This window comes from Haemaphysalis longicornis, unplaced genomic scaffold, assembly GCF_048455015.1.
Source record: "Haemaphysalis longicornis isolate Haplotype H1 unplaced genomic scaffold, Haemaphysalis longicornis Haplotype H1 scaffold_6, whole genome shotgun sequence".
Classification (NCBI taxonomy): domain Eukaryota; kingdom Metazoa; phylum Arthropoda; class Arachnida; order Ixodida; family Ixodidae; genus Haemaphysalis; species Haemaphysalis longicornis.
The window spans coordinates 94205362-94226860 of record NW_027526407.1 but is presented as its reverse complement, the minus strand read 5'-3'; the positions used below and the strand labels follow the sequence as shown (position 1 = coordinate 94226860).

Below are 21499 nucleotides of genomic sequence, written 5' to 3'. Positions count from 1 at the left end.
TCTGGCGTAACGAGAACGTAATCCGGCATTTTATTGTCTACGCTCGCAGGGCTTCTTCCGCCATTTCACCATGGGAGGATTCCTGACATCGACAACCTTCACCCAGTTCCTTCTAAATTCGCTCTGCAACAACATTTTTCGCGGTGCCTGCTTTTTGCCAGTAGATATTGCTGTTGGTGCCAGTAAAGAGCAGTTGAATGAGGTAACAAATAAGTTGCAGGTTTGTGGAACTAAACATGAGGGTTTTCAGTGCTATTATTTTTATATTTTTATTCATTTCCATATACTGCCAATCCCAATTAAGGATTATGGCAGGAAGGGCACATACATTGTGAGATGAAAAGATTTATACAGAGGGTACTCACGTCACAAATGAAATATTACATGAACGATTGAGACAAAACTGACAGCAATACATTTTATGACTACATCACTACCATACCAATTATAACTACATCAATACCACAGGACATCAATACCAACTAGTACTGAAAAAAGAATAGTGAGCACTTCAAACAGTGGACAAATCTGAGTTCGTCATCCCAAACACAATAAATAACATTCGAGCAGGGATGAAAAAGTTTCCAATGATAGAATGTTTGTTATACTGATTGGCAAATTCCACACCGTAATTGCTAGCTGAAAAAAAATATTTCACACAGTCAGAAGCCACTGATATTCTTTCAGTGTTTGTGAATGCTTTTGTCGTGTTGGCCTTGCTTCGTGTGTGACATGTACTTTGAACTGTCTATGCTCAGCTGTTCCTGAACTAATTGATACAGGAATTTCTGACGTGCCAGTTTGGCGCGGTTTTTCATTGTTAAGAACCTGCTTTTTTAAACGTTGTGTGGGTGCGTCTGTTATTCTATACTTGGTACATACAGACAAATCCTATCGCTTTTCGTTGCATTCGTCCTAGGCCATTTATGCGATTGTTAATGATTGTCATAATGAGATTATTAGATTGTCATTTATGAGACTGCTGTTAAACGAGATTTTTTAGATCATATCAGCTTCATTGAGCGCGTAAACGGATGTAAAAACAGAAGTGAGTTGAGAAATAAAACGCTCGGAATAAAACTCCAATAATTTCGCAATGAGAACACAAGAACACAATAACGAGCGAAATAAAAAAATGTGATTCTTGAATGTACGTTCTCGCTAACCTTTTTAATAACTATAATCCGCCTTCACCTAACAGTTTTGGAGTTGCCATTTACGGCTCATCCTATTGTTGGAAGATTCTCACACTTGTTAGATTTTAGAGCAATAAACGAAGCTGAAGAAACACAAAGGTCGTCACAAATAGTGATTGGCTATTGTCATACGTGACGACGTTACTAATATTTCATAAGGCACAATTGAACGATGAAATTGTCGTCGTAATAATTAATTGACATCCGCAATGATGATCTAACGATGTTATAGCTCAGTGACCGCCAAGCATGTACATAAAACTCCTTAGAGAACGGAGAAGAAAAAAGAATAAAATTTCAGCAAAGGTAATTACGATGACTTCGGCTTTGTGCTTAGTACCTCATGTTGTGACAATGAGAGCCGAAAAGTTTTTAACTATCCTGAAATAAGCAGGATTGTTAGGCCGCTCTCCGAAATTTTAAAGTAAAGTAAATGAGCGCAACGTACCTGTGTAACCATATCGGGTGACGCAGATGAGAACGTAAGAGCCCTGTGCGAAATATTTCCTCGTCATATCGCTAACCGCACCGAGGCCAGTTGTCGCAACCACGCCCAACCACTGAACTCTATGTGCTATAGGGCATTTCGCTGCGGCTTGTAGGATGACTAGACGAACAAACTTGTATGTGAAATGCCGAAAAATGCAGTTTTATGAGATTGTAAATTAAAATTACAAAGAAAGAAACGAGTCTAGCGTCCTTGTGGTCATACGCGCACGGTGCCCAAAGCCACGCAGTGTTTGAGATAAAAGAAACTGCTGTTAACAGAGCTAACCCTTACTGGTGCCGGTCTTCGAAAAATCTATTGCGCCGTGTTCCGGATGCCAGCTCTATAGGCGCCGTCCGCCTAGCGTTACCTAGTGGTTGGGTAGTTATGTTTTGTCTATGTGCTAATGTCACGCTAGGTTTTAAATGTCCGCTACCACTTAGCCCCTTACTGGCCTCCCGCACTTTGAGATATTGACACAAGAGAATGGCCGGTACTGCGCTAGTCTGGCGCGCTGACCTTAGCCAACCTACACCTGTGTTATGATCTGGCACGCGTACGTTTAGATAATGATGGACCTACCATTGGTAGTCTATCTCCCTGGGTGAGCGTTCCTTTGGTATAACGAATGCTACTACTTTTAAACGCACTTTTTATTGAAGGAAGCAAATGCTTAATGTTCCAATTAGTTCTCTTTGTTTTTGAAATAACGAATAGTTGTTTGAACTTCTAAATGGGTTTAATAATTTGCTTGAAGAGAAGGCTCTTTATCGTAAAAGGAGAGAGGTTTGCCGGCATTTACAGACGCCTACATGCTTCTCTGCTGTGGGTTGGGGATGGGGGAAGAAAAGGCCCAAGAAAGAGCTGGGCAGAAAAGAAAAAGAAAAAAAAAAGCTGTCGTGTACTTGGCGCGCTAACGGACTTACATGCATATTTTGTTCTGTGCTTGGGCCACATAATTCACGATTTTGAAGGTTAAGCCGAAACTGGCAGTCGCATTGAAAAACTAATACGTGGAATATTTCTCTCTCGATATCTTATTTCAGGAAAGTTTAATTTCTCCAGTCCAGGCTAACACGCTCGTTTGTAGTTTTGCGCTAGTTGCGATCTTTCCAGAAGCAAGAAAGATAATTTACATAGAAGCAGCGCTGAGTGCACCTCTATACGATATTTTTTCGTATGTCAAGTGCGCAGCGATAGAAAAGCTTTGTTTTGTAATTTTATTTTAGGTTTTTTGATAGCAACTTGTTTACGTTCCCCTTAATGAAGCTCTACGTGCAGGGTAAGCTGAATTTTAACCCAGAGAGCCTGTAAATTATCTTCAAGGACAATTAAATATAGCCGCGAGTGTGTTTCAGTTAACTTTTAGGGCAAAAAGTTGTTGCTTTCTTCCTATTCCAAAAAGTGGCAAAACGATCCTTTCGCATGGGTGTGGATTAAGGAACTCCTCTACAGAATTTACTAGTAACATTTTAGTATTGAAGGAAGCGAAAAAGAGAAAATGGAAATTTGCAATCCATATAAAGACTGCCTTGTCTGAGAACAGTGATACCACAACTATCACAAACTTCAAACAATTGCCATAAAAACAAATTGAGCAATGGCGACTCTCCAGCAATTTATCTAAGACGTTAGATAACCTTGTTTCTGTGATTGTTCTATGACTGGGTGATTGTACTGGGGCCTCTAATTCTGATGGATGGTAATAATTGAATCATAACGCGCAGGAAGTGTAGCAGAATAACGACTCAAGGAAGGCCGGGCTATGGCTGCCCAAACAGGGATGATGAATTTATTCGCACGAGTACTTAATACAGGCAGATGATGAAAAGTACCGCATACCGTGCGGGAATTTTAACAACTAACACAGACATAAGTAGGTGTTTAGTGATGGCCCACATTATGTGATACCTGCCCGTGTGGCGTGCGTCTAGGAAAAAATGTGAAGTTTGCCAACATTGACCGCACTTTTTCTGCTAAAAAGCATTACACAATCTTCCCGTGGGGAACCCTGATGAGGATGCGAAACATCATGGGGGGTTTCGTGTGGTTCCATTGTGTTGCCGTTATGTTGAGTGATCTGGTGTTTAGGAGCACCAGAGTGGATTCCGCGTCCGTGTACACACGGGTGGGAAAGGCACGCAAGTACTGTTGTGTGACGGTGAGAGGGCGGTGGTTCTCGAGGCGCCGAAACTCGTCCATCATGTTCTTGTCGATGTTGTCGTCTCTGTGGTAGAATCGGTAGTCTCCGTCAGAGTTGGTGAGGTAAAGGTTGTTGACGTTGGTGCACCGGCTGAGAGCAACGTATACGTCCTCCTCTTCGCAGTTTTGTCTTCTTTTTCTTCTTCTTCAGCAGTTCCCCTACAAGAAGATGACGACGGTGGTTGAACGCGAAAGTATCTTGTGATGAATTATTTAATTGGCCAATCCCCAGGGGCATCCTGCCACAATCACCATCAGCGGTGCCTGGCCAGGCATACGCAGTGGGGGTGCGGACGGCGGACAACAACGACAACGACAAGGGAGGGAGGGACACAGCCCCGCGCAAGAGGTGCTCCGCATCTAAAAATGTTTTATATTCCTGGAATGCAGCTGCGTCAGCAACCGCAGCGTGGTTTTTTTTCAAACTGAACAATAGTGTATTTTCTTTTCGTGGCCTTTTCAAAACTATCTTCTGTCGAGTTCTGCTCCAGGGCAATCAAATCTCCTCTGCAACCTGATATTAATTTGAGATGGAGGTCGTTGACTTGTAGCGATACCTGTCTAGCTCCTTTTTAAGCTTGATGTTACGCTTTGTTCTATTTAAAATGCAATACTCAAACTTTGAAAAGTTCGTTCTTCGGAAGGAAGTCACAAGAGTACTTGCTCGAAGTGTTTCTATTGTTCATTACTGTTAGGACCTTTGCTCCTTAGTACAGAAGTGGCTGTAGGGGAACCTAAGGCATTTTTTTTTCAATTTTCCCGCTTTCGTGCAAGCCTTGTAAGAATTTACAAATTTACTATGTCAAGAATGGGCGGGAATTCCAGAGATGCGCAAGCAAGCAATTATATAGGTTTGACATCACCTCAAAATAGACTCGCTTTCTCGGCCTAACTTCACAATGACTCTCGCCGTCGACGTAAGCTTTGCTAAGCTCACATCTACAGAAATTTAGCACCAATACCTCTCTTCCATTTCTACTCTGATTCATCATTCATCCTCTTCTCTACGCTACTTCTCGTGGACATGTAGAACATAACAAATAATTATGCGATAATGCACACTTAACCCGAAGCTTTATTTACAGAACTAATGGGCTTCTAGCGTGTGAAATGAGCATTAAGGGAGCATTTGCAGAGTGGTGACATTTACGAGAAATTACACGCAGGAACAAGGTAGATGCAGCAGAAACAACGTAAATTGCAAATTCCAAACAATTTTCCTTAGAATTCCATAGGTGAGGCGGTAGTTCTTACTTGCAAACATTCTGGTGAGTGAAAAGCAATGCAGCAACTAGCGTTACTAAAAACGTTGTTAACAGTATATATTGTTTGGAAGAAACATATATACTACGAAAACATGGAAAGGTATAAAGTGTACGGGATCTAAACGGCGTGGCCAAGGCTGACGGGGCATTTCTATAGGACGTCTACATGCCCCACAAGTGAAAAAAGAACTGGCATACTATGAAAAGGTAAACAAAGAGTGGAGTATACGCGCTAACCTAAGACATCACCGCACCGTCATCTTTACTCAACCTCAAACATGAAGACGTCGCAGGTTCGAAGGGCCCAAAGAGTGGGAGGCGTCGCGATCAACGCGACGTTGCAGTAGCAAAATTAGTGTCTGATGGCACTGCTAACAAAACACAATGATATTCATGTGCCCATTGAACGCTTTTCGTGAGGTGGAGGTGGCTTTGATTTGATGTGCGGAGCATCTCATGCTCGGGGCTGTGCCCCTCCCTTCCTTGTCGTCCGCCCTCCACAATCTACTGCGCATGCGCGTTTCTTCAGCCCCGTCAACGTTTGGGCTGACGTCAGCGGAGTCCACTATAAAAAGAAATAGTTAGGCGGCGCCCGGTTTCAATCCTAGGACTCTCTAGCCGCAACCGGAGGTACGTGGCGCTCTTCCCACTGCGCTACAAACTGAGATGGCAGCATGTGCTACGAACGCGCCTTATGTCCTTCACTCATTCAAACTACGTCAAGAAGCTACTGATACAACGAATGAAGCTGAAAGTCAACGGAAACGACGAACTGAAAACTAATGCGAACTTCAGTCGACCCCATGGCTGCTTCGTATACTACTCAGGGTTCCCCTACGGGAAGATGGTGTAATTTTTCCCCAATGACACCCATTGAAGAACAGAGTGCAGAACGCTTTCGGTGTGTATGCAAGCTATCAGAACATCAGGATTAATATATTCTTGTGTCGCATTTTGGAATAAATTTCCCCTTAAGGGCACTGTTTGTTCCCACAGGGCCTTAAATCAGCGTGCAAAATAAATTACAGTTGGGCGGTGGGTTACTAATGACTATGGCAGCGGGAGATAAAGTAACTGCTGGTAAGAGGGGCGAAGTGATAAGGAATGAGTCTTTGCTGACAGCCCGCTAAATTACCTGTCCAGCAAACTCAATCTTTCACCCGAAATAAATCAATGTTAGTGTAAACATGCTTTAAAGAGAAACACATGACCGCATACACAAACTTGCGTGTGTGGTCCTTAACCCTCGCATTCTCCATTCATACAGACTCGGATACCTGTGTACCTGGCACACATGCCGTCTGGAACATCCATACGTAACATCATTCACTATACCCAGGTAAGCTCATTACTGTTTGACATCGGCATAGCTGGCACTCTTAGCGTTTCTTGGAGTTTCTTTTGCATCAGGTGGCTAAATGAACAAAAGCACGCTCTTTGTGGCACCTACGCCTGCCTTGAGTGAAGGGTCTCCTGGACGGGTGAGACTTGCAACTATAATTGAACTACCAATAATACAATACTGATATAGTCTGGTCGTAAGAAGGTTTTGTCCTCGTCCCACCTGAAAAAAAAAAGAATCGATTTTACGATGCCTAGCACAAAGCGCCAAGGCGACTGGTACCCAAGATCACACCTTACTTTTTTTTCAGATGTACAGGGCGCAAAACTTTATCATGTACAACTACGGCTTTGAAGAAAACTTTTTACGATACGGTCAGGTAAGAGCTTTTATTTATTCGCACCATACGGCTAAGAGATGTTACTTATTTCTAAAGTTACAATTTTAAATATCTTCTCTTTCTTTTACGGCAATAAAACATGGCAAGTATTGCAGAAGCTTGTGCCCGTTACGTCTGCCACAAAGCTTATGGTATTGTACAAAATCATTTTCCTTCTGCACTATCCCTCCTCAGCAATAAGATCCACTTTGTACCGCACAATGCCTCTTACACTGGCTCCTAAAGATCGCACAGTGTGAGTGAGGGCCATGAACGTTAAGCCTTTCACATTCCTTGAATAATGTTAACAATGAAAATGGCAACGACATAAGTAGCCTAAACCGTGTTGAGAAATCGAAGTCCGAAAGATATCTGCCCTGCTGCCGCCAGAATTTGAATTTTTACTGCATCAAAGAGGGGATAATCGAGACTCCACTTTGACTCTTTTACTGCAATTCATTAGCAATGCCATGAATGGGACCCCTAAAGTGTAAAAAACAAGTTGTTCTACAGCAGTTTATTCGAAAATTCTGAATTTAAGTACACTACTGACAGGCGCTGCACTTGCATATGAACTAAGAAAACGCCATAAACGTGAAGACGTGTATCGTCGCCAAAACACTTTCCCGCAGAGATATTTCCATCACAAATCGTGATCCGTAAAATGGGATTCGACACGCTTGCATGGGTGTTCATCTGAAAGAAACATCCAGGGAAGGACGTGTGGAGGTGAATTAACTGTAAGCCGAATAGTTTTGCTGAGAACAATACATACCTCAGCAATCCAATGGAGCGAATTATGATGCCGCACACCAAGCAGCAGGATATGTTTGTTTCGGTTTCCTCGAAATGTTTTGTTTGTGGTACAAGCATAGTCTAACGATGCATGCGGACGACGACGATAGCCAACGGAAACTACAAGCACACATAGTGTATACAAGAGCCCGCTGCAAAAGTCGATTATCAGAGAGTTTTAGAATAGCGGCTAGTGTACGCTGCACTACCGGCGGTGGATACCGGGACCCGATTAGGCATGTTAAATTTAAAGAACGAGTTATCCAGCCTCTAGTGCCACTTAAAGATCGCAACGTTGTTGGTATATGTTTGTTTGTGGCTCGTGCATAACGCAGGTGTTGTACGCTGATAAAGACGATATCTTAGTTATCAGTCTCTTAGTCCCGACGATATCTTAGTTATTTTTATCAGTTAATGAACCGACCCTATTTTTTGTTTTTAAAATTTTCAAGTATCGATGGCGTGTTTAAATAGCATGAACCATGAAAATGAAGAAAGCAGGGGATGCAGCTTTCAGAACGTTGTCCAGTTTGTTATGACGCCAAAACAAAACCCCTCTCCCTGCATATGCCCGGTATATATGTGCACTGTTAAGGTGAAGAACAGGTTAAAGTGAACGGGTTTCAAAACGTGTACTTAAAATATGTAGACAACCCACGTCACATACAAACGAACCTCTTCCGCTTCCGCTTCTAGCTTTCCAAAGAATTCCCACTGTGGGCAGCATCATCGTCTTTTCGTCGGTACGCTGGAACATGTTCAAAATGCTTTAGGCGATGTTCTATCCCTATTAATATATTGCGGCTGATACGCACAGAAACAATAGCATCAGTAGTGTTATTATCATGTATATTTTTGTTAAGGGGAAGGCAAACAATTTTTGTGGAGCGCATATCCTCTAGCTAATAAGAAATACAGTGTTTCATAGTGTGACCCAACCACAAAATATTTTTAAATAAAATGTGGGATATCATTTTAATTTGGCACTAAACTTTCTAAAGTCTTAAAAGTGTCGTGATGTAGCCTCTACGTGTGACACTACCCTTATTGTACGAACAGCTGCAGCGGTTTCAATTCTCGATTCAAAGACTGCACAAAGCAATACCTGCATTTCTGTATTGTTAAGGCTGATGACCATTCTTAAATACCTGCGTTATTCTTACGTACACCTAAAAGTACGTTGCTCTGCTGCTCGTTGCCATGGTTGCGAGCTTTTCTTTCTGCGCCGTATGTAAGGCTGGTAGATTGAACAATTCTACTTTGGAGCGTTCTAGGCGCTGCGACGAAACGTGCTTCGTTTAAAAGTGCTCGAATTGACGCCTGTGGATTTGTGATAGACAGCCTGCACCGCACAAAAAACGGTTGCTGCCCGTTTAACGTAAGATCAGGAATCATTGAATTTCTCATGGTTTTTTGCAGGGGGAACCCGTGGCATATCCCTTGGAGAACGTGTTCGCACCGATCGCACTGTTCACTGCCGCTTCTGACCGCTTTGCGAATCCGACTGATGTCATGCACCTAAGATCTCGGATCCAGGAAGCCATCGTCTTCGAATATCAGCTGCCTCAGGACTCTTTCATGCACTTGGACTTCGTCATTGGCTGTGACGCCACGCTCATGCTTCACGAGCCAATGATAGCGCTCGTCCAGGGATTCAACGAGCCATTACCGTGGCCTGTGGATTTGCGCAGATGATATGAAACCTTGCCAGATTTTTACAGCGAGAGCTATACAACGCTACGTCTTTCAACGTCATACATCGCGTCGAAAGTGAAGTTCGGCGGCCATCGTGAAAGATACGTCTTTCTCCAAGCTTCGTCGCTCAAGCAGGGCTGTCTGTGCCCGTGCTTTAGCCCAAATATATCAAGGGTTCTAGGCGAGGTTTAACGGCTACTTTGCCGGCGCATGGTCTCTCGGTCCCGCCATCGATGGTGAGCAGACTGGGCTGTCTGCGTGTTCCCTTCAGTGCAAGCGAAAGAATGAATCTATTCATATAGTATATAGATAGAAGACAGCAAGCGAAATCGCAAGAAAAGGGAGACCTTCAAGGAACACTGTGGGCACAGCTTCTGCTTTCAGTAGTGGTAACTTCGTTTAGAAGTGCTAAACCAGGGCATTTTTCCAAACCAATTGTGGCTATGTGGTGTGAAGCAATCAATTTGCCGCTAATTTGGTGTAAATCACGCTTTACACGCTTGTAGCCACACGTAAATTATTCTTTTGCGCAGTTTGGTTCCGCCATCGAAACAAATGTTTTAGCTGGCGACTGAAAATAGCCCTAAATGTTTTAAAAACCTCAAAATCTTATCAATAAGAAAGATGCACGTGAAGTATACGCCCTGGGCTGTAAAATAATAGGTGCGTAATTGTTATTGTTGTAATAAACCACTTCATGAACGCCCTTCTGGATCAAGTTCAGAACAACTTTTCCTATGGGTTAATATATACCCGTAGGGCCCATGCTAAGTCCTCAGCAGTGCAAAAAAAGCCCTGCAGTCAGATTTTTAAGAATGGGTACAGTATACGCCAAAACGATGAATGGGGTTTACAAAAGTATTCATTGCGGCGTATATTGTTATCAAGATGGCATTTATGTAAATAAACGCTAACGTATTCTATTTCAGAGCGATTACACTGTTTACACAGTGCCACATTTCACAGTATAGAACAAAGTATTACTCATGTGTGTGTGCGCAAGCGTTGACGTTGTTTTTATTTTTTGAAGGTATTGTACTTGTTCACTGTTGATGACATAAATGGTTTTGTTCCCAAATCTTCCTGTTCGGTTTATAGGCTTCAGAATGCAGCACAAATGCCCTATGAGGTTACTCGGTGCCTGATGTTGCGGTAAACATGCTTTCCGCTGCAGCCGGGAGATGCCAACTTTTTGTCAAGGAGCGCACATCATCTGAATGTTCTATTGCGCTATATTTCACTCCCATTAGGCGAGCTGCGGCCGGAGATGCTCCTCGGGCTGTAGTGACATCACGCCGCGAGGTCTCAAGAATTAAAGGGAGAGGGTGTGAGCTTTTTTGACATCCACCAGCATTCCCAGTGTGTTTGCCAGGTGAGTTGAGGGAGTAACGTTTGAATGCGCCTGAATGCGTTCAAAATGTATGTGGGGACGCGGGGAAATTTCCGTCTTTTCATCGTACAAAGAACTTAAGATATGCAGTTATGCGTTTTCATTGCTGAAAGAAATTTCGCCACCTAAGGAGGCAGTGTGTCTTCAGTGACAAAATAAAGACATATGACGTTTTTTTATCGCGGGAAATATTTTTGGTGTTAAAAGCCGCCGCATTAGGGAGCTTCAGTACTGACGAATGTTTAGACACTCTTAAAATGCTTCCTGAAACGCTCATTGAAATGGTTACGTTAGGCGCATTCGAGCGTTAAGCCTTCGCTAATTGAGAAGCACTAGAATTCATGGGGAATCCTGGCGACTGTCGGAAGAACTGACCGCCTCTCTCTTTAGCACTGGAATGTCTCGCCGTACGGTGCACTAGCGCCTGAGGTGCATCTGCTGCCACCGCTCACGTATTGCCAATCTGCTTAAGCGCGATAGTACGCAGCAACGCCTTCAATGACGGCATGGACCGACATCGGGATGGTGGCGCGATGTTCCTCAAAGGGGACATGCAGACAAAACAAGTTTGGTTCATTCGAAAGATTGCCTCGTTAGAATCCTACTGACACCCCATTTAACTGACACTTCGCTCAAATAAGCTATTTGAATAAGAAAAAAAATGCCGCGTATCTGCTCCTTTTGTTGCAAATGTGGACAAAAGATGGTAGTCGTTGTCGACATTTGCCAAGTAAATGCCTCCCTCCACTTTAACAATCACCTCTCATGCTGTTACTCTTGTGTCGATCTCCTCCCAAGGTAAGCACGCTAAAAGTGTGCTCAGAAGAATTTAAATTTGCCGCGTTCTCTTGCTCCAGGCTGGGTGCATCGATGCAAGCGCTGCCATACGTCCAAGACGCGCGTTAATCGAGGTGCCATACTTCAGAGTTTATAGAACCACGTTGTTATTGTTGTTGTTGTTTCTCTTCTAGTGGCACGTACCCACGTGGGGGATTGTCAAAGAAACGGGGTGGCTTTTTGGGACTAAAACGCCCACCTCATAGCCCTATATAATCAGCCTGTAGAAATTGGTGCCTTACTCCACGTGCGTTCCAAGCAGAACGTGGAAACTATCTAATGTAACTTTTCGTAACTGTTTCCATTTGATTTCTTAAAATGCCGCCTGAAGCTATAGTGGCGCGGGTGACAGCAGGCGACAGTATTGAGTTTTTTTTTCGGCAGTGGATGTAGTATTTCATTTCGCAAAAATCAAGCATCCGTAATTTTTTTATAACGAAACACTAAATATCTCGTGCGTATCAATTTTCTGTCTTATATTCGCGTAGTGTCCTGCTATTGTTCAACAATGTTGACAAGTATGAACATATAAACCGGACTTAGACGTTTAGATTTGGCGGTTAGTATATAACTCTATTTCGTAGACTTCGTTTCACTCTGGCCGGGTGGCTGAATTGTGTCACAGACAGACAGACAGACAGACAGACAGACAGACAGACAGACAGACAGACAGACAGACAGACAGCAGACAGACAGACAGACAGACAGACAGACAGACAGACAGACAGACAAACCAAAAACTCCTGGGTCTAAGTAGCCCAAGAAAGACTATCTTTATAAAAAAGGGAATGGACACGCGACCTACCAGCTTATTTCTCGCAACAGAACCAATGAGGTCGTATGCCCAGCTGTGCGATTGGCTGAGGCCGGGAAACGCTAACGAAAATTAGGGAGGGCTTATAACCTCGCCGAGTGAGCTTTTTGTGCTTAAATCTAAAGCCTATTCATTTTATAGCAGTAATAATGGTGCGGTAAACGATGAAAGTTTCTAAAATACACGTAAGCATAGAAGTATGTGCACTGCTGTTGGTGCTGGGCGCACTGTGCTTCTTTTTAGCTGCACGGCTCTCCACCGCTGTGGAGTTGCCTTATACGATACAGGGCGATTTGCTTAAGTAACTTTCAAATAAATTCAATGCAATTGATGGTTCTTTGTAGCGCTACAAAATATATGCAAAAACTGTTTGGATCCATAGTTAGTGGCTAGTAAGGGGTCCAATACAAAATTGCAAAAATTGCAGACAACAGATGTTAGTACAAGTGGTTGATAGTAAACGCAAAAAACGTTAAGAGGCACTCTAAACTCTTGTTAGAGTACAGAGTTCATGAACGATTACAATTATATAAGCCAATAAAATAAACGAGAGCACGTTGAATTTTCACCAGCAATATGCAACGGCAAATGCGTATTTACTATAGTGTCGCTAATACCACAATCATATCAGGTCACTCAGGTTAGAATGAATACATATTATCAAATGGAAGAATCACATAAAATGCAATAGGTTATTGCATAGCTTAAGAGGTATCACAATATTAATGGGGGTATAAGTACGGGAGTATGTACAAATAATAACTGCAAGCATGAATTCATTGGGCGTCCTTCATTTTAAGGTACTGCGTTTTATTGGAGCTAAAAAATTGTTAGCAACTTGTACGTCATGCGGCAGGCTGTTCCAGATCTGTACATCAGTAAATTCTAACATTTGTTCACCGCAAATGTTCCTTTTTACAGCTAAGGGAAAATTTCCAAACGTATGGACCCGTGTTCCGCGTGCAGGAGTATTAAATGTAGACGCACCAAATAGAAGGTTGTTTTTGATTATGTTGTGGATGCAGTCAGCAGTTTTTTTTCTCACGAAGGAGATCAATAGTAAGACGTGTAGTTCAGTAAACAGCGCCTTACTGGGTCGAGAGCAGCAAGAAAACGTAATTAGTCTAGGAGCCCATTCCTGCGCTCGTCTCAGGTGCTCTAGGTAAGTATTGTATGTCCCGCCCCTCGAGTCGATGCAATACGTCACATGAGCGTGCACTAACGTGAAGTATAGGACCCGCAGAACATCCATGTTAAAATATTCACGTAGCTGAATTAGAGCAGAGCAGCGAGGTGAAATGTTCACGCAAACCGCTTCGACCTGATGTTCCCACTGTATATGCGTGTCTAGGGTGACACCGAAGTAGCTAAAAAGGTTGGTTGAGTCAAGCTGCGCTTCGCAAATAGGTAATCTGACATCAGCAAAATCTAGAAATCTGGTTCGTGAATGGGAAAGTACATACATAGTTTTCTTCGTATTGACGGTGGATTTGTTCCTCAGATACCAGTCTGGGATTTTTTCAGGTCAGCCTTGAATGGACAAGCTATCTCCCATACCTCTCAACCTCGCATATTCGGTCTCAATATCCCACAAGACGGTTCCGGGTCACCAACAGTCTTACCACGACAACGCACAGTAACCCAGCTAACACACCTCCTATATCAAGTCGCACGAAGACGACACGGCCTTAAAGAACATGGCACCACGAGACTCATCCAAGCACTTCTAACAAGTCGCATTACGTATGGCACCATACCTACTACTCAAAACTGCATAAATCAAGAGGCTTGACACTCTACTCCATCAAACCTACAAGACAGTGCTCGGCCTTCCTTCTACTACAGCAGCCGAGACATTACTCCAATTAGGCCTCCACTCTACATGACATAACCAATCGAAGCCCACAAGGTCACGCAACTCCGTAGGCTCTCCCTTACACTCACTAGCCGGTACCTACGAACCATACTCGGATATTCAGCTCAAGCTCGACATCACCGAAGGGAACGAATCCCTCTCCCAATCCGCCAGCAATTGGGCATTGCTCCGATACCACGCAATATGCACCCAGAGTACCACACCACCCGCCGTCAAGCCAGAGCTCACCACCATGCGACTGCATACGTCCAACAAACCCCCGCAAGGTACGTAGATGCCACGGCATACAACCCTCAAGGTTTTGTTGCCAGCGTCACCAATCACCAGCGACGAGAACTCACCGCCGTTTCGATGCGCACCTCCCAACCCACCACAGCAGACGTTGCCATTGCCCTAGCGTTACAAACCACAGAAGGGCATATCACGGTCCTCATAGACTCTCAATCGGCCCGCCGCATCTACCTTACCGACCGTATCTCTCATCAAGCCCTATGAATTCTACGTCAGAATCCCCATGTGCCCCTCGCACGCATCGCACGCAGGCCACATGGGATTAAAAGGCAATGAAGCGGCACATGTCGCGGCCCGTTAACATGTACTCCGGTGCGTTGCCGACTGCCCTAATAACTCCCTCCCCTTCGCCCCACCCTAACCTTCTCTCCTCCTCTCCTCACGTATGCCGACATCCTCGCCCAGCATAGCCTAGAACGACGGAAATTCCCACCGCCTCACCACACTCTCTCGAGAAGCGACGCAGTTACACTACGCACGCTAAACACAAACACCTTCCCCCACAATACGCTGTATCACGCAATGTTCCCTACCCAAGACCCAGCCACATGTCAGTTTTGTCCACCCACGGGAACTCTCTACCACATTACCATAGAATGCTCCAACACCCCAACCGAACCGCCGCTCCCCAACGTTACCACACAGCAATGTGTGGAGCTGCAGGCCAGCTCCGACACCTGTATCCAGCGCATGCTGGTAAGAGGGCTACGCGAGCGGATCACCTCCAAGGTATCCTGCACTGAGGACGCCTCTCATCGGGCGGGAGCCCTAACATCGCGCTGGCTGTCTTGAATAAAGTTTATTCAATCCATCAATCTATAAGCGTTTGCGATGCTTTCGAGTTCGGTAGTATGATTGGCAGTAATTATAATGCCAGTGTCACCAGCCTGCATGAGGGACAGTTTGCTGAGGTCAATATCTGAGCCAAGTCGTTCACGTAAAGAAATAAAACAACCGACTAGGAGTAGAGCCATGTGGTACTCCTGTTCGCAAGTACTGCATGAATGACGAAACATTTTTAATTGAAACAACTAGTTGACGATTTGTAAGATAGCTAACAAAAAATAAAGCGCCCTATGAGGGAAAACGTTATTTTTAACTTGTTTAGCAAGATGTCATGGTTAACCGTATCAAAGGACTTTTTAAATCTAGAAAGGGGACAGCAGCTAGCTTGTTGTTGTCTACCACACTGCTGATAGACTGGGTGAGTGTAATGACGGCTGAGCTAGTGAAATGTTGTGGATAAAATCCATTGTGCTGTGAGCAAATAATATTATATTTTTCTGGGAAATTGTGAATGCGTTTAGAGAGAAGTCTTTCAAATATGTTATTAATAACGCTTAGAACAAAAATACGTCTGTAGCTGGAAGGGTGAGAAGTATCACCATCCTTAAATCCCGGTGTAACTCAGGCAATCCTTAAGAAAGGTGGGTATGTGTATTCAAACAAAGAATCGTTTGAATACAGATACGGCACAAGATGGGGCCTATGATATCCCTATTTTCCTTGATTAATTTTCCGGAAATATTGTCCCAATGAACTGCTTTCTTTGTGGAAAACAGCGCAACAACCGACAATATTTTCGTTGACTTCGATTTTGTGAAGGGCGAAATAGTTAACAACTGGCAGCAGAGGAACACTGTCCAAAATTTGCGACGGGAAGCTTCATGGATAGGTCAGGACCGATATTAGTAAAAAAAGTATTATATTCGTTAACGGTTTTTAAGTAAGAATAGGCTGATGGGGGAGCATTTGTTTTATTTCTCGTGACCTTGTTAACCACTTGCCGATTTTTTTTTCTGATTCCCTGGGGCATTCTGCATGGGGCGAGTAAGATATTTTTCTTTTCTGGCTCTCATTAGAGACACTCATTTTTTACGCGTGCATTTAAACTGGAAGAGGAAATCTTCATTTCCCTTATGATGCAGCAACTTATGATACCAATGCTCCTTTTTTTTTGGTATCCTTAGAATTACTTCGATCATCCTGGGTCAAAGTGGTTTATACCGCTGCGACGATGCTATATTTCGGCTACTGCAGTCAATAGGCTCATTTAGAGTACTAATCAGTTTCGAGAGGTCCGTATTTACGTCCTCATGACAGATACCCTCCGGTCTGACGGTCTGATTGACAACAGCTTGTTAGGGAATATTTCGTAATTTATATTGGTTCTGTGAGTCAGCATAAGCGTTTTTACCACATGAAATATGTTACCCCTTATGAAGATTGGCAAGTGGTCCAAAATTGGTGTTGGGTAGACGCTTGCGTTTATACCTGTATCAATGTTTGTCAGCGCATGGTCGATTAATGTAGCCGAAGACGTGTTTATACGTGTCAGGGCGGTGATCAGGTTGCGAAAGTTGTATGATCGAAGAATGTGTGTGTTATCCATGAAAGAATTGGAAGCTATATCAATGTGCAAAAAAAAACAAGTTTATCGGAGCGAACTTGTGCTCCCCTAACAACTCAACAATACACAGTCGGTGAAGCAGCAGTCAACAAAGCGACGTGCGCAGGCCAGAGTCGGTGAATCGAATGCCGCGGCGTCTGTTCTGCGGTCATTTATCTTCCGTCGCGGGTGTTTCTCGAACTGTAGAATTACATCGAGAACACTGTAGTTAAAAGAAGACTACTATTCTAGGCTAGTGGCGTTAGGGCGAAGCATCCTTCCTATGAAATGAGTAATCTGTGTGGCAAAAGAAAGAAGGAATGAAACATGCGTTTCACTCAAGGCACAGACAACACAGCCTCGGCGCAGCCGGGCGATAAAATAAAAAACAAAAATCCAATGCATGGTTTTGCGGCAATATCTTCGACGATTATCACGCACATTTTGCTGGTCCTAGTTAAAGAAGGCATGATTATTTCCATTTCATCGACAAACCCGGGAAGGCTTGAATTCGGAGGCCGGTAGACAACGCCAACTACGGGCTCACATTTGAGTTTCAGACATAACTCTTCAAGTGCCAGCGAGCAACAAGAAACTGCTGATAAGATAGTGTATTTTAGACTATCTTTAACAGACAATAAAACACCACCACTACGAAACTGCGAGTCCTGTGACTCTGTCCTGTAACCAGGAATTGTTATATTTTCGTGTTCTCTGAACCATGCTTCAGTTGCCGCTATGATTTCAAGCGACTCGCCCAGCTTAACAATAAAAGAAAGTAGGGAGTTCAGGGTGTTATTTATGCTGCGAACGTTGCCGTGAAGAACACTGCGAAGAACATCGAGGTGGAAAGGTAGCTGGAGGAGCGCGTCAGCGTGGTGCAATCCTGCTCCGGAGACTTGGCTCTGGACCGGCTCGGCCGCCGAATGACGCGCTTCACTCGTGTACGAACCCGGACACGGCCACACGTTTTTACGTTTATGGCCCTACCCGTGAAATGTCACGACTGTTATTCCAAAAGCTATGCGACTGCCGCAGCAACACCACTGTCATAGTAGCGCGTCTTGAAAAATGCCAATGCAAATTTCCAAAGCTGCAAGGTGATCACGTTTCCACAACGTCAAGCTCCGGAATATCTGCAGCTGTGTGCGCCGCGGGGATATTTTAAACCCACAAGTTTTTACCACTTCCTGGTATTTTTGTTGTACTTGACATCATTACCGTCGTTAATAGAACCGGGTAAAATCTTTCCCTGGAATACTATGGCAGTGCCAATGCAAGCTCTTCTGAAGCAGGAAACCTTGTTTCTTTTAACTCATGTCGACTCTAAATTCCCTCCGTGACTTTAAGGAGAATGACAAGCCCCACCAGTGTAGAATCGCGACAATGGTGTGATCTATATCGACAACGTTGGGATCTATCGCTCCCCAAGCCGACGTATGCCCGTGAGTAACAGAAATCAACATGCCTCTGCTGTAGCAAAGGCATGTTTGGCAGGCACGTAGCCATTGCAGGTAATCTTTCCACGATCAGCTGCCGGTCAGGTACAGAGGTGAGTTACCCGCTGCTGGACATTTCCCGGTGCCCCGCAGTGCAAAGCAGTGCAAAGTACGGTACAAAACAGGCTGAAGCTTCACTTTTGTATTCAGGCTCTACGAAGGAGTCGAGTCTTTGTCGACCTTTTGCTTTGGAGCCCTCAGCGCGTCTGCTCCGCCCACTCTCTTCCCGCACTCCCACGGCGGATCCTCTCCTCCTGCTACGGCGCCTAAGCAGGGCCATAACTTTGGGCTGACCTTTTGTTCCGCGCCCTCAGCAGGTTCATTCCAAAGAAAACAGCTCCCACGGGAACAAACGGCTTACCGTCCTCAAGTCGTTGCGGATGTCCGTTTTCAAGCAGACATCAAAGGGGCGGCAAGCAGGATGAGTTTTTGACTGCCCGCAGCTTTCGTCGTCCCCAAAGGAAACAAAGGTCACTCTCGCTTCTTCTGGTATCAACGCCTGAGCTCTTCACATTCGCTCACATTTTTGTCATAAAAATGGTACATTTTCTTAGAACGCTGGAAGTATGCGTTTGTTCTCATTATTCGTTTTCCCAGTCGTTTTCCTACACTTTCCTACCCCTTTCCTACTTTCCCACAGGTTTTCTCATACTTTCCTACGTCATTTCCCCCCAGCTGGTGGCTAAAGGATGGCGCGAACTGAAAGGAAGGAAGGCAAAACCTAAAGGAAGGCAAACTGGTACGCATCAGTGTTGAGGATACTTTTCAGATCAAGACCGCCGACTGTACCGCTTCGATCCCTCCCTGCTTTACCGGTGTTTTGGAACACTATCCCCACGAACCCTGAAAATTGCTCTGTGACAACGCAGGCTGAGGTGACAAAATTTCAAAGGCTGTAAACTAGATCCTATCATGATTGCTGCCGTATTACTTTCATGTCACCTATTTCTGCCCCTTCGGCCTGCAAATCGTTCCTTCTTGCAGTTCAGTGTAGATCTCGCGGTAAGGAGTGGAAAACACGCCGTCGCAGTGCCCTAATGTCTGCCTAATCTACGTGAAACCGGCGGCCCAATGGGGTAGTTGCAGCCAAAAAACTGGCTCAGACTAGGTATGAAGTCCGGAATGGCTTGTTAAGCCGAGGTTTACCTGTTCTAGGAGTTCCCTTACTGGACGGTGCTCAATACCAACGCTCACTTTGAATAGAAGTGTAATATCTGTCACTCTCATCCAGCTTCCGAGGTGGGACCTTATGGTCGGATCCAGAAAGCGGTCCGCGTAATTGGAGAAGCCGCGCAGCAGTGATGTTACGGATACGCTGATGGAGGTGGTGGTCATGATGTTTATTACCGAATTGATCTAGCCTTCCGTGATGTGGCTGCAATTGCTCCCCTGATCAACACGTTCTTGCCGCCATGCACCGAAATTCACAAGGAATCACTTGATCAGCATCTTTTTGCCGTTAAGAGCGGGAAATCATCACAGGTCACTGAGGCGTGTGTCCATTAAAAAACCCAGTATCAGGCGCAAAATGTCTTTCCTGGTGATTCAATGGCCTGTAGGAAAAATTATATCATCTAAAGAGGCAGAGAGCGCCTTTCCTTCGAAGCCCTTTACACGAAGCTAACCTCTCCGTCGCATGCTTGCGGCAGTCCATAAGAAAACGTTCGATGTCACCTTTTACACAACACGCTGCGCACCCAGGTGAGGACATAAGGTTCAGCTTATGAAGCTACACCGGTCGCCTAAGATATCTGAAGTATTCTTTAATAATTGTTTTTGCAATTCGATGTTCATCTGGAGCCGCTTTCAGAAAACGAGTAAAAGATGCCGCTTCACGGGTCAACTCTTCCGCGGCTTCGCTTCCAAGCACTTCAAGCTTGGAAGGAACCCACTGGAAGCGAACGCTAATCCCGTTTTCATTTAGCTGACACAAAGTGCACAGCACTAGTTTTCTTGTGTAGTCGTACAATTGACATCGATTGTAGGCCGAGATACCGTTCTCGGGTACAGTGTTATGGCCGATAACAATCAAATTACCTCTGACATTTTTTTAGACGTGCCGATTTACGGATGCTGCCAGACGTAGGTTCTAAAAAATATAGGTATCATAGAAGCCCAGCAGCACTCTTCTGATGATATTAAGAAAATTACCTTCCATGGTTCATGAAGAAGCTCATCATTGTTCCCGATTGCTGATATTCCCACGCGACACTCGACAGCATCAGGGAATTTTGTCGAAAGCCATAAAAGTGAGTAGGTCACAAGACCATACCGCATCTTACCGGTGCTGTATACCCCACGGTCTGGTGAAACAGAGCATTGAAATCTGTAATAATGATTGAGGAATTAGCGGCTTCAGTGTCAAAAAAAGGCCGTGTTTCGGAGGCTGAAATATATATAGCTTCACACAACGGAGACATAATATGAAGATTTGGCGCCGTTTCCACGGGAATGCGAGACTATTCTTGTCGTCGTTGGAGGTGAGCGTGAAGTGGTCCGAGCATACATAGCTATTTTTGGTGAAAGGCTGGAAAGCAAATAGGTGGCTGTTATAATTCATACCTACCTTGGTTATTCCAGAGTATTTAGTCATAATGGCGTCGTGTTATGCAGTCATCGTAGAAAATATAGCAGTCTTACGTTTTACCGGCACGCCAACCAGATCCTCGAAAGTGTAGAACAGGCTAACTACCATACCCAAAGCAACTGCAAGAGGGAAGGTAAGAATCCACGGCTTTCTAAAAGCAACACGTCGAAATCGCTACTTCAGAGTACACGCCTAGAAGTACAGTGGCTCAGTAGCCTACCATCAGAGAAATATAACTCATAATGCACATAGTGCGCCTACACTGTTGCTGCTCCACATCACTCTTCTTACACTGAGTGAAAATTTACTCGGTGTAAAAACACGTGTGTAAATGCATCTTATGGCTGGTATTTTCTCTTGGTGTGTGGCTGTTTTGTCGTTTGATTGCCGCGTTTAAGAGGCGGGATTTGCTCTCTTAGACAAAAAAGTCACTTAAAACTTTTATAATGTACAAC

The 21499-nt window shown here is 44.3% G+C and overlaps 1 protein-coding gene across 1 annotated transcript in view; it reads left to right on the top strand.

Annotated features, from left to right (window-relative positions):
- LOC144143139 (lipase lipl-1-like) overlaps positions 1-9440 on the top strand; it is a 32568-nt gene extending 23128 nt beyond the window's left edge. Inside the window, exons 6-9 of the mRNA XM_077674945.1 lie at positions 50-202; positions 6418-6489; positions 6803-6871; positions 9086-9440. Coding sequence (XP_077531071.1) covers positions 50-202; positions 6418-6489; positions 6803-6871; positions 9086-9361 — 570 coding nt within the window. The 3' untranslated portion in view covers positions 9362-9440. The remainder of the gene's footprint in view (positions 1-49; positions 203-6417; positions 6490-6802; positions 6872-9085) is intronic.
- The last annotated feature ends 12059 nt before the right edge of the window (positions 9441-21499 follow it).